This window comes from Osmia bicornis, chromosome 10, assembly GCF_907164935.1.
Source record: "Osmia bicornis bicornis chromosome 10, iOsmBic2.1, whole genome shotgun sequence".
NCBI classification, from domain to species: domain Eukaryota; kingdom Metazoa; phylum Arthropoda; class Insecta; order Hymenoptera; family Megachilidae; genus Osmia; species Osmia bicornis.
The window spans coordinates 7,511,200-7,524,382 of record NC_060225.1 but is presented as its reverse complement, the minus strand read 5'-3'; the positions used below and the strand labels follow the sequence as shown (position 1 = coordinate 7,524,382).

The 13,183-nt window shown below is 41.6% G+C and overlaps 1 protein-coding gene and 1 long non-coding RNA gene across 3 annotated transcripts in view; one reads left to right on the top strand and one right to left on the bottom strand.

The window, feature by feature from the left end:
- LOC114879944 (zinc finger protein rotund-like) overlaps positions 1-13,183 on the top strand; it is a 127,745-nt gene that overhangs the window by 65,027 nt on the left and 49,535 nt on the right. The window contains exons 3-4 of one of the 2 annotated variants that reach the window (XM_046287359.1): positions 4,986-5,054; positions 5,153-5,189. In XM_046287359.1, the coding sequence (XP_046143315.1) occupies positions 4,986-5,054; positions 5,153-5,189 (106 nt within the window). Of the gene's footprint in view, positions 1-4,985; positions 5,055-5,137; positions 5,190-13,183 lie in introns of both variants that reach the window. The other variant, XM_029195379.2, reaches the window with a different exon arrangement.
- On the bottom strand, positions 7,537-11,850 carry LOC123988194. The gene is made up of 3 exons (XR_006829750.1): positions 11,654-11,850; positions 9,900-10,134; positions 7,537-9,766 (listed from the first exon to the last, which is right to left on the bottom strand). It is a non-coding gene; the product is annotated as an uncharacterized LOC123988194 (long non-coding RNA).

Below are 13,183 nucleotides of genomic sequence, written 5' to 3'. Positions count from 1 at the left end.
AAATAAAAAGATAGTGGAAAATGGAAGAAAGGTAGAAGGGAGTATCATATTCTTTCTCTTGGCGAGTCTTTAACGAAATTAAATCTGCGAAGCAGCTCTCGCGAAGAAACTTTAAAAGTTTTCTCTTTTTCGTCCGCTCTCACGGTCCACTTCTCTTTGGTTTCACGGTGAAACAATAAAAATCACCAAGCGGGGAAAGAAAAGTGCGGGGTGGAGAAAATTAAAGGAAATAGCTCGTTCTCCATGGAACGTAATTTCCGGTATTTAGCAGGGAAAATATTCCCTCCTAAGATTTTCTTCCTTCTCTCCCGTCGGCTGTTTTAAATCGTTCTCACCACCGACGATTGTTATAATTTCATTAAACAATTACCGTTCTTTGGATTTTTTGGATATTTCATTGTTTTTTCTTGCTTCAAAGGGTAGTTTCTATCGTGACATTCAAGGTATTAACTTTGTATCCACCCTTGTCGGTCATTTTTGCGTCGTCGTATTTACCTTGAAACTTTGAAAACAGTGGAAGATCTCTTTGCGTTAACCCAACATCCCTCATCGAATTACCATTCCCAAGAAAATTCAACTCGAAGAAAGTCTGAAGTTCGGTTAATCTCTCTTGAGGGTGATAAAAAGCGTGGAATAGAAGGATCGCGGTGTTGGAAGTAAAACAGAAGGGGTGGGCGAGCAAGAAAGAGGGTGGCAAATAATGGTAGATAAAGAAAAGGTAAGGGTGACGTCACAAGGGGTATCCGGTTGGGTTAGGTCGCGACTCGTTCTAGCAACCCCCTTCTCGGCGGTATACGCGACGCGTTCCACGACGAATCTCACCCCCTCCCCTCTCGTCCGGCAGCATCTAGCTCCTCCAGCATCGGCCGTCGTGCCGAAAAAAGCAAGGCTCGCAGAAAGGACGCCCGGCGTCGTGGCGCTCTTTGGCTGATCAATACACGCCGCCTCGTACGCGAACGGACGGTCACGCATGTGCACGGTGTGGGCTCTTTCTTTCTTTCTTTCTCTTTTCACCCTCTACGTGTTTTTTTTCCTCCCTTTCTCTCACGACCACCCACTTTCCTAGCCTTTCTCTCTGTCTTCGTTCCGTTCTCGTCGCGTTCGTCTTCCTCTTTTCTTCGTCCACCCCTGCAACCGTCTCTTCTTTTTGCGACTCTTCCACCACCCCTCCCTTCGCCAACCCCCCTCTGTGTCTTCTTCGTCCCCCTCGAGTATCTCCGGCCGGACACCGCGGACGCGTGAGATTACTCTTCGTTTCGAATTGTTCGATTCGACGTCGAAATTTCGACTTGAAATAATTAAAAGATTATTAAAAATGATTCTTCATACTCGGACTGCGGGGATGAATTTTTAACGCGCGTTGATGTAATTATTTGAAAATTAGGCGATCTTCTATTGCCTCATGAAGGTCTAAATATTGCAGAAAAAATTGGGTGAATTTATTGATTAATTTTCAATGTAATATTTTACATCATTAAGATTTTGAATGCCTTGTGGGAGTTACCAGAGACCGACGCTGAAAATTTATTATATTCGAGTAATTAAGAGAAAATTTGTACACAAGAGAAAGTTTTATGCAATGTTCGAGGTTTCAATCACTAAAGACTACCATAACAATCAGCGTGTTACGAATCAGCTGAATCGTAAGGGTAGTTTTCTAAAACGTTCCAACGTTAAGGGTAAACCGGGATGAAAATTTGGATTAGCTATTTTCCTCGATACGCGTCTTCGTGTACACTGTACTATACTTTGAGAAGTTTCCGCTGATTCGATCCTCGCTACCACCCCCCGTTTCTATCTTTCCACCCCTCGTTCCCCGTCCACGTTTCTCCTTCCCGGAGACTGGCCGATTTTTTCCTCCCGTTTCCTCGGCTCCTCGATTTTTTTTACATCTTTTTTCCCCTCCCACCGCCCCTCGGACGGTCGTTTCACCCCCTGCTGCACCCCGTAGCCCAGTACGCCCGGAGCGCCCTCCTTCTCTGTCTCTTTTCTCTTCTTTTTCGTACCCCTTTCTTGCTCTTCTTCGATCGTATTCCGTCTCTGTTCACCAACCACCACCACCACCGCCAACGCCATCACCCTGCCTCTTCTCACTCACCCTTCCTCTATCCTTGTGATTTTTTTCCCCAGCCACCCTCCGACGCCGGGCGTCGGCGTTCTTTTGCTATCGGGACGTTCTCTCGACTATCGGCCCGACCACCTACTACCAACGTGTATGGAACAGAGAGAGGGATGAGAACGAAGGGTAGTCGCGAGGGGGGTTGGCTGCAGCGCCTGGATGCGAGCTAAAATGTATTTTCTTTTTTTTTTATTTTTTCCTTTTTTTACCTTCTTTATCTTCCCTTCGAGCTGCTCGTGGTAGGTTGGATTACCAATCCAGGGATCGTGGAGCACGTATTTCCATTTTTTCCCTCCTTTTCGCCTATTTCCATCCTCCATTCCCCTGTTCCAGCCCGTTTCGCTTGGACGTAAGGGCCGGATCGGTTCGAACCACCCCGTCGAGTTTCCGGCTCGATGAAAATTATCGAGTTGTATTTTTGAAGGGCTCTTTCGTGTCCACCAAGGGTACACGTCGGGTGTAGGTGTTTCGATAAAGGTGATGGAGAGGGTTAATTGAATGTCTTCGTCTTAAATGGCGTTTTCGGTCGAGAAATTTCGCGTGGGATGAAGTTTGAATGGGGTGTCGCTTGGAAAATTCGAGTGATAAAATATTGAGTGAATGTTAGGGGTTGAAAGAAACACTTTGAGACCCTATTGAAAAATTTAAATTGCCTTGAAAAGGTCAGTGAAAATTCGAGGCACAGAATAATTTTATTTTTCATAAATTTATTACGCTGATCGACACAAAGGTATCGAAATAAAATATTTTTTCTGTCTATCGAGGTATTAAAATTAGTCCCCGTTAAAAAAGGGAAGGTTACAGACGATAACCCTTGCAGGAAAATGTCATAGAAATGTCAAAGGATGACATTAGGACGGTCGGCAAGCATCATCCCAGGATCGAAGCTCTTCAATTATTCGTTCTTCTCATTAGGGGATCCAATTTTAAGCGCGTCACGCGACCGATCTTGATACCATCTGCCAGCAGACCAAGTAGATTTAAGGGATGATCCGCTCTCTTCCTGCTCGGGAACGATTCCCTCCCCTGCGCGAGATCCTCCACCTTGCTGTCTCTTTGGTTTCCGATTTTAAAATAGAAATAGATCATAGTGCTGACTTCCGGCGATGCTTGGAAAATACTCAGAATTTTTTCCATGGGAGAATTTCTTATCCCTAATTCCGTGACTAAATTAGCCTTCTATAAATAATATGAAATAAAAGAAATTTTAGTTTTCTGAACAAGAAGAAAATACAATTTAAATATAGAAACATTTTTATATTAAAAGTCAGGAGAATTTCTTCCCTTTAGTATATCTTATAAAAATAAAAAAAAAGATAGTCAGATAAGTTCATCCCTTTCTTGTTAAACAGCTTCGAATATCTTCGGATTGCGAAGCGAAAGGGGGATCAAGAAAATACCATGGTGGAGATTTTGTTTCAATAAAAACATCCTCGAGTCGCGTCGCAATATCCGAAGGGATTTTCTCCATCGTTTGAAAGAGGGAGAGTTTCCTTAGACGCTGTAGGGCGCGTTGACCGTCCTCGTTCGAAAAATGCATATCCCTTCGCGGTCTCGGACTTTCTCACAAGAATCGAATCGTTTCACGAGCCACCTGTAGAGCGAACAGACCAAAAGCATTGCCCTTTCGACGCCTTATGGTGTCCCTTAGCCTGTTTTCTAGGTCGACTCCGCCATCCTCGATTTTACAGCCACGTAAAATTCCACCCCATCAACCGCGGGGGTGAAGTGTCCTGCCTTATCGATTCTTTCGTATAAAAGCAGACTCCTAGATATTTCTCTATTCAAATTCAAAGTACATATGTGAAAAAAGGGCTTGATATCGTGAAGATTCATTAGAATAAATCATCCCTTAGTACCGTAGGTCGAGAATAGACCTACCCGAAATTTCTTTACGACGCACATTACGAATCCTTGAAGAAGGATACGCGACCACACACAAGGTCCTTGGAGTGACGGAGGGTGGCAAGGGGTCGTCTGTGGTTTACGAGGTCATGAGAAGGGAAACGAGGTCATCCCTTAATGTCCCTAACATTCTCGGTGTCCTGCGGCTATGACATATATTCCAGTCGCTGTTTAAACCATCCCGGGTCGTTCGAGGATCGAGGGTGGACACGTTTCACGTTATGGGAATATGGTCGAGGGACTGGGATGAATTTTCTCCGAACGGCAATTAGTGGGGCGACGAATGATTTACAGGGAACAAATTTGAAAGATTTCTGGCTAATTCGATAGAGGGTGGTTTTAGTTACAGTCTTCTGAAATTATTCAGTTCAATAGGTGAATTTGAAGCATCGATCAATTTTCAAAATAAAAAGAAAAAAAATAACACGAAAGTGTAATCAATAATTGATCGAACATCGGGCAGCGAGGGTTGCGGGCGAGAAGCAAAGGGTTGGCGAGGTGATGGAGTGTGATACGTCGGAAGGCAGCCGAAGTGGCGAGGGTTAGTGGGTGGTTGAGAGGGGTCGAGAATGGCGACGGGGGTGGGAAGCATCGTCTACAGTCTAGACACAACACAGACGAGGGTGGTGAAACCTGGCCTACGACCTTGGGCATCACTCGGCCTTCAACGGAGATAAACAATCCAACCCTCGATCCTTGTTTTTCCTATACAACTTGTTACTTATGTTCGGGGTGGAAAAATTGCGTAGCCATGATACAGAAGGCGTAGGAGGTTTTCCAGTAAAATAAGAATACAGGGTGAATTCGAAGGACGTGAATTAATCTTCTTACGACAATTCAGGGGTTGTTTTTGATTTAACCACAGAAATAAAATACAGTTAAATAAAATATATATATTTAGTTTTGAATAAAATATAGAATTTTTTTTTTAACTGACGATGTCCCTTTTTATATGTTCCAGCAATGCAATCCCCACGACAAGGAGAGCGACTACTGGGGCGGTGGACGGGGTGCGAAACAAGGTTACGAGGTGAGCCAACCGCTTGCACATATTTCAACAGAATGGCCGGAATTTTCACGGTCCCTGTGCTAATTCTACTTAGTGAAGCGCAGCACTTTCTGTTGCAGGCGAAAATGAACGCGGACCACAGCCAGCTGCAGAAGGGTGAGTTATCTACTTCGAATTTTATCCTCGATATCCTTCGTCTAACCACTTCGATTCGTTCTATTTTAATTCACGTTAATCGTCGCGGTTAAATTTCAACATTAATTAATCGTTCATCGACGAAAGAACGTAATTATGCAACCCCTCTCGACCTTTCCCCCAAAAACGTTCGACCATTGAGCAAACGTTCGGCCAAGCAGCGTGCAAATATTGGCACTTAATGTTCAATAGTATGGCCATTCGCGGATATTGAAATAACAGAACCGTACGACGCTGCTGAACAATAGAACTCACTCTTTTTTTTTCTTTTTTCTTTTTTTTTTTTTTTCAATTTTCGGTGAATTGTGTTTCGTTACGAATCGAGGTTGCGAGGGTTGGTGTTTGCTGTATCCTCGCGAATACTTTTACACTGGGAACCTTTCAAATAATAGCGAATAACCGAGGAATTCTCAACCCTTAAATTAATCTGATAATTGTTGTACGTTGAATTAATTCGTCGAGTTGGCCGACCTTGATACCCGTCATTAATTAAGCATCGATTCGATTCGTTGATTTACGATTCACGGCGCCAGACACCGGTAGATCCGGAAGGTGATTTCATCGCGCGAAAGAGTGGTTTATCGTGAAATAATACAAGCAACAGACAGACCTTTTTGGTCGGCGCAGAATAAAAAGAAAAGACGGGCCAGAAGCTGACGCACGCCGTGTGTAAACAGTTCGTAAAGGTTCTTTTCGGTGTTGAGAAACCGGTTGTGATTTTGCATCCGTGATGTAAGATCGTCGATTAGGATCGAAATGTTGAAGGAGGCAGGTTGAGGTCGGACGAAAAAAAATAAAAAGAGGAAAGAAAAAAAACACGCGCGAACAGGAATTTATCATTTGGTCTTGTCCCTGTGTCGAGTCCTTTTTATTTTTCACCTGTTAGCCACCTCGTGTTCTCTTGCTCTTTTCTTCTTCCTTTCGATCCTCCTCGCCCGCGCCACTTCCTTCTTCCGCGTTCGAGTTTTCGTGACCCTCTATTCATGAGCAACCTTCTTCGAAAACCTCTGTTTCCTCCGGGAAGTGGGTCAGGTTCAAGGATCTCCGTCTACGGGACACCTTTTCCTTCTTTCCTTCCTTTTGTCGAATCGAATTAGGATGTAATTGGGTTCGACAAACTCAAAAATCGATCAGAGTAATTTGGATAGGATGATTTTTTCACGGCGGACCATGGAGAGAGGCCCAATTTTAATTTCTAAATATATCTCACATACATTTAATTTTAAAATAATATTCTTGCATATGTTTTGTTAAGTTTGGGTCATGATTGATCCAGGTTCCGCTGTTGAAGGGTTAAAAATCAGACGCTCTCGTTTGAAATGATCGATCCGCGTTTTTCCTAAGCACAGTAAGAACGCTGGCATTGACCCAGCCCATTCAGCCGGTGATTTTTTCCCCCCTGGTGTTCTCCCCGAAGGGATTAAGTAATCGGTGGCTTCACTCGTAAAAGGTGAAGCACGTTTCCATAAATGTTTTTCACTGCCAATGACACGCGCGACGTGTCGTGTAGATCGGCCATTTACGAGACCCGTGTTACGCTTTCCTCTCCGGCTTCTTAGGCGAGTCTGACTTTGCCCGATAAGCGAAAAGAAACTAGGCAAAACACTCTCCGATTATTCAACCCAGCATTTTTTCCTCCTCATAATTGAGCTTTAGTTTACACTTGTAGCGATCGAAATATTATTTTGTATACGATATCCCGTGTGGAGAAAGGCAGCGATATTTTGGACATGGGTCCCCGTCTCGATCGAAATTTCAACGTCATGCGATCCATGCATTAAGGATTAGTCGTGAGGGACGTTTTACGCAAACGTTTCGAACTAATTTTAGGGCCCAGAACGAAAGTGTTCCTCAGTTTCGGTTTCGAGACACGCGAGCCGAGGATAATGACGGTCTCCTCTGGGTTAACGAGGAATTGAGTCATTATCTAATTCGCATGCAACTTGTTGCTTATTTTCGGCTTTTGCTTCTTTACATGGTACCATTAATACGATTTTCCTTCGCCTAATAACTGCCTAAAATTTAGAAAATGAAAATAATACGAGGTACGAATTAAAATTAAAATTGAGGCTCTCTCCATGGTCCGCCGTTAGAGGATTGATTACCGTAGCAGGGTGACTCCTCAAATTTTGAATAATAAAATAATTAATAAAATAATAAATATTGCAAGGTATCAATTGAGAAGCTCAAGTTTGAAAATTAACCAATAATTGTAAATTTTTATTTTTACATTTCCATGTTACACGTTAAAATAAAAATTATTATTGTGTCAAGATGGAATAGAAGTAAAGTGATTAGTGTACGAAGAAGTAGAAGTCAGTGGTAAGACGCGTTGCTCTTTCGAGTCACGGTTTCGTCACGACTTCCGTTTTCGAAACGTAATCGCGGCAAATGGTCGTCTCTAATGACCGAATCAGCTCCGCCATGGTAATTCCATGCTACGAAACGATTCCCATCGGACTGTCTGTGATCCCATGACGCCTGGTTGCTCGTTAATGTAACAGATAACGACTTTCACCTATGCGTGGATCTCCTCTGTTGTTTGCTCGTCCCTGTACAAGACCTCTTGTCGGCATGATTTTCTCGACACGGTGCTCTTTGTGTCGCCACAGGTGGTTAACACGCTGTTTTCAAGTGGGAATGATGAATATGTTAAGCAGCCTGTTACTGATTCGATCTATCTTGTATCGTTGCAAGTTGTGTTCCTTCTTTGACGTTATTCCTTGCGTCATTCATTTATTTTTCTTTTCTGTGCTACAGAAAGGTATTTTAAAATGTTGCGAAAAGGTAACGGAGAATGAATATTGTTTATTCTCTATAGGAAAATAAATTTGATATTCCTCAAAGTGTTAGCAATTAAAAATGAGAAAAAAATTCAGAAACGAAAAATAGAATGCATTTCGAAAGCAGTTTCCTCGCGTTCGACGCACAGCCGCGCTAATGAAGATAAATATCAAAATTACGGAACGAGAAAGGAGGCGGCAAATTGTCCCAGGAGAGACATACGACAGCATCGACTCTCGATCTAACAGTGGCCGTAACGAGACGGTGTCTCGCTTTCGTTTCCGTTCGAGATTCATGAAAGGACGCGCTAAGAACCGGAGCCAAGCCGTTTCGCAAGGGACACAACCATTATAAAGCTATATTCCGATTTGCATTTCTCGTAAATTGGATTTTTCTTCTTTTTTTTTCACCCTATTTCTATGTCTCTTCTCGACCTGAATACACCTGAATAGGAAATGCATTTTGCAATTATGCAATTTTTATATTCTTTTGCGAACCGTCCATAATTTTGACGATATTAATATTAAAAGTAATTTAGAAACAGCGTTTATTGATAATGATTACACAAGGATTTTTTTATCTTGATTTTCCTTCAAAACGATCGTTGTTCGTGTTCAACGATCTTTTAAAGAGATCGTAACGATGTAATGCTTCGGGAAACGTTTCTGAAAAGTGTCTCCTCAAATCATGGATAGTTGAGGTAAACGTTGAAGGAAAATTGAGGAGGTTGAAAGTCGGAAAGGGCTCGTTTTCACGGGCTATGTTTTCATAAAGCAACGCGCGAATCGAGTCGTTCCTCATCGACCAACTACCATCGCGCCGTGATATAAAATCCAGCAACGACCTCGTAAAACTTTGTGCCCGTCAGGGTGGTAAAATCTCTGGAAAAGCTATCAAACTGAAGGTACGGGCGACGGAGGCGGGCAAATAGCGATGCTGAAATATCGTAAAAACACCTGAGATACTTGATCGGCAATGCTAGACGATTGCCAGACGGCGTGTCTGCATCAGAGGAAAAAAAAAACCTGTCCCTTTAACCAACAGAATTTTTATTGTCAAGCACAGCATAGTATATCTTTCGTTTTTAATCGAAAAACTAGGATTTCTTTTTTGGTAGACAGACAAAAATATTAGCGTCGGGGAATTTCAGTAAAAACTTGGTCTGACAAGCGGTATTTAACCTTTGGACAACAGAACCTGGGTCAATCATGACCCAGACTTACAAAACATATTTTTTAAACCAGAGATTCGTATATTGAAAGAATAATTTTTAAAAAGAACAGTGTGATAAGAATCTGAATAAAAATTGGGGCTCTCTCCATGGTCCGTCATCCATGGGGGGGAAAAGAAAGAGGATCAGATAAATCCAGCAATCACTTGGACTAATGAGACATTTTTTGGAAATTCCAATGAAGGCTATTATAGTTTTCGTCTGCATTCGTGACACTTTTTACGGAGGAAAAATATTTTTGAGCGAAGCTGGTCGAGACGATTTTGGCGAGACCGGCTCCCCTTGAAAACTAGTGGTTTAATAGTTGCCCGATGACATAACGACCTTGCCAAAGGTGCATCTGATTTTAATTCCGTTCCGTCTCGAGACCTTTCGGACAATGCTGGCCCCAGGCGTCGACTCATCGACCAAAATGTCCTGTTCGTCGGAATAAAACATCGTTGATCCTTTTGTTGCTTCCTCGCCGGACGAAAATTCGTTTTATCGTACTCAAGGATTTATTAAATTAACTAAAGACTCGGATCTGCAATTAATACGGATATTAATTGAAAATTTTTAATTTTCTAAACTCCGAAACCGTGGAACCGTATAAAGAATCTTCGATCGCGTGTGCTCATGAATTGACAGTTTCAAAAAAATGAATTAGCAGTAATTACATGAACTACACCTTGAACGCGTTGGTTTGGTTGAAAAAAAAAAAGAGGCAGTCGATTTACACTTTGCTCCATTCTTCCATCCAGGCCGATGTTGCTATGCAAATCTACATTCGAGGAGAATATTTATTCTCTCTCAAGTTGTTCAATAAATATCTTTTATCTCTCGTGCTTTGCATATTTTATTTTATTCTGTCATGTATAGCATTCGTTTTGCATAGCTCGACGTGCATATTCCCTACAAGATATTTCAAAAAATCATTTTGAAACTATCAATCCTTATAATTTCCCCCTCTTCATTTATAAAAAATAAAAAATTAAAAATGAACAATCTCCAGGGCAGTTTATTTTAAATCTCAAATTGATTGCTACGAATCTGCAGTAGATGCAATTATTTTGAAACGCCTTGTACGTTCTGTACAAATCTCATTACATATGTATTTATATATATATATATATATATATATAAAAAAGGTTAATATAATCCGTGGTTGTTTTTCCTTTTCAACCGAGCAGGGCTTGAAACAAATTGAAATGAACATTGAAATTAAGCGAAGATTAGATTGGTAAAAATGAAAAGTGCACGATGCACCGTGATACAGCGAAACAGATTGAAAGCGTGCAAAGGCAGGATCCTTGATCCTTCCGACTCGATGACGTCAGAATCGTTGCTCGACGACGAACGGATCGAATATTCATGAGACTCGAGGAGACAAGCACAGGCCACGGTGTCGTGTTGTTCGCCGTTGGTTACGACAGAGATCTTAATGGGACGAATGAGAATCGTAGAAACGCGATAATAGCTTCTTTATCGGTCTCGACCCTTTTACCCTTGCTTTGACTCTCGTTTTTTAATCTTTCTTCACGAGTTTAACATCGACTTACGCGCCACCGTCCGCGCCGCCTTTTCACGCTTCTTTATCTCCCTTTCTCGCTTTTCAAGAACGCGATCGTTCGGTAATAATTAGCTCGAAAATTGATGCCTTTTCGTTACAATTCTAAAATGAAAATTAGAAAATAATCCGATCGCCGATCGGGATTGATGGAAAAGAAAGGAACTCTTATTTCGCGGGGACGAACTATTGAAATTCCTCGACGAAAGAGGCAGCCTCGTCGAATTCCGGCTCGTTTCGACGCAGCTGGTAAACAATTATAAACATGTGTCACAATGGAGACAATTGTCACGGTCCCACGACTATTAGTCGCGTTTCCCGCTGCTTCGAGTTCCGCAAAAGGGAGCCTCTCCTCGCCGCGTTGTTTATCGAAATTTTAACATCGAGAGAAGCATTGGTTAGCCAAAGAAATTCTAATTGCTCGCGAGAAGAAGGAAGAAAAAAATTAAAAAATGGATTCGTCGGGGAAATCGTTGATTCGAGTTAAACTACGCAGAAAATGGACGCGTTGGTCGGTGTTTTCCGCGATATTGCGAAATTGCGTGCGCTAATTGCCAGCCGAAGGAGAACCTGCCTCTGTCCCCGTGCGTCTAGAAGCGGTGAATGACGATCAGGGCTCCCGGTGCACGAGATCGCGTATGCAAATGATAATTATCGGGTTCAAGCGCGCTAGAAAGATCAATTAATTGTGCCGCGAGGAGAACGGTTACGTGGTCGCGACTCGTTTCACGTTATGACCGATTTGACGACAGTTCAGAATCGAAGGTAGCTGAGAAACAGAATTCGCTTTAGTTATACACGGTGTCGCTTAAATAATTAATCGGACACTTTGGATATTCCATTCTTCTCACTGTAACCTTGTACCTTCTGATAAACTTCGTACCGGATGATTAAATTAAGTTCGAGCGCCAGGAAAGATTTTATTTTTCAGAAACAAATTTTATTCCATTGGCAAGGCTTAAACGTAGGAATATTGCTGTTACGTTAAATTGATCACTTGATTTTTTAAAAATCATTGATGAAATTTTATAACGATCACACACTCTGTAGATGAAACAAGTTCTACGGCACGAGAGATACTGGAAGATCGGTATTTTGTTGTAGGTGGCAATTTATATGTTCTCTTTACACCCACTCCTCTTCCCGGAGGTTGATTACGAGCAATAGAGGGGTGATTATTAATTATTCACGAGTAATATTGAAAGTGCTGAGAAATATGATAGAATTCAGTGAAGTGTCTTGTAAAACGTGAAAATGAGGTAGAATCGTTAGAAATTGAAATGATCGTTTAAACATGGTGGAAGTTTACAGAAAGAGAGGAGAAGGAGATCGGTGGCACCGATTCATTTGCAAAATGTGTCATTTGTTAAATGTGACGCGATGCAAATTCACTGGAATTGAATGTTTATAAGTTGAATTAAAATAGAGAGAGAGAGAGAGGACTTCGTGATTCTCTAGTCAGGGGTTAAAGTCTCACGTTTGCATACGCACGAGCAATTACACGAGCTGACTGATCAATTAGACGGAAATAATATCAGATAACACGATGGTAATTGATGTACGATGGTTAATGCAAAAAACAAAGAACACATGCACGAATGACGATAGGTAATTTGTTAAAGTTTGAACGACGCGTAAACGTGTGACCACTTTTAACAACATTTATGATTAATTATCGTTTCTGCTCGATGTTGCGTGCCTTGTCTTCTTTAGTGTTCTTGAATTACTTTTTTGCAATTCTCCTCGAACGCGTACGTGAAAAGATTTCTTCGAACTCGAAACAAGAAGTTGTTTGAAATAAAATCAGAACAAGTTGGGTAATACGTGTATTGTCTATTTCATTCATCGAGTAAAGTAGGCTACCTTAGGAAAAATCGTGATATATTAATATTAATTAATATGTTAATTGCGAACCGTTCTTCCAAATTATTAAGATGATAGTAATTAGGAGTTCAACCTGAATAACAATTCGAAACGATAATAAAAAGGAAATAAAAACGTATTAATAAGCATTTCGAAGGCAGGATTGAAGAATTTTTCGAAAATTACATCCATCCAATAATCTAAATAGCGGCAATATATTAAATCAGACAAGTAGCAGTCTGACAATGATATTTCTCCTTTCGTCGAGCCCTCGTTCGCAGTAATTAACATCAAAATCGCATTTAGGATTGGGTAGATCTAAGAAAGCTCATCAAGCAGCCTCATCAACTCGCAAACGACTCCGGCGTGTACGATGCCTTTGATCGACAAAGTTGTTCCAGCGAAAAGAGTACGTCAAGGTGTTTTCAATTTACGAAAAAATGCGAAACGTTTCGCACGCCACGAGGAAACCGGAGATCAGACTTTCGTTATAACGCGTGCAAAATAAATTTTCGATGAAATAACGAACGG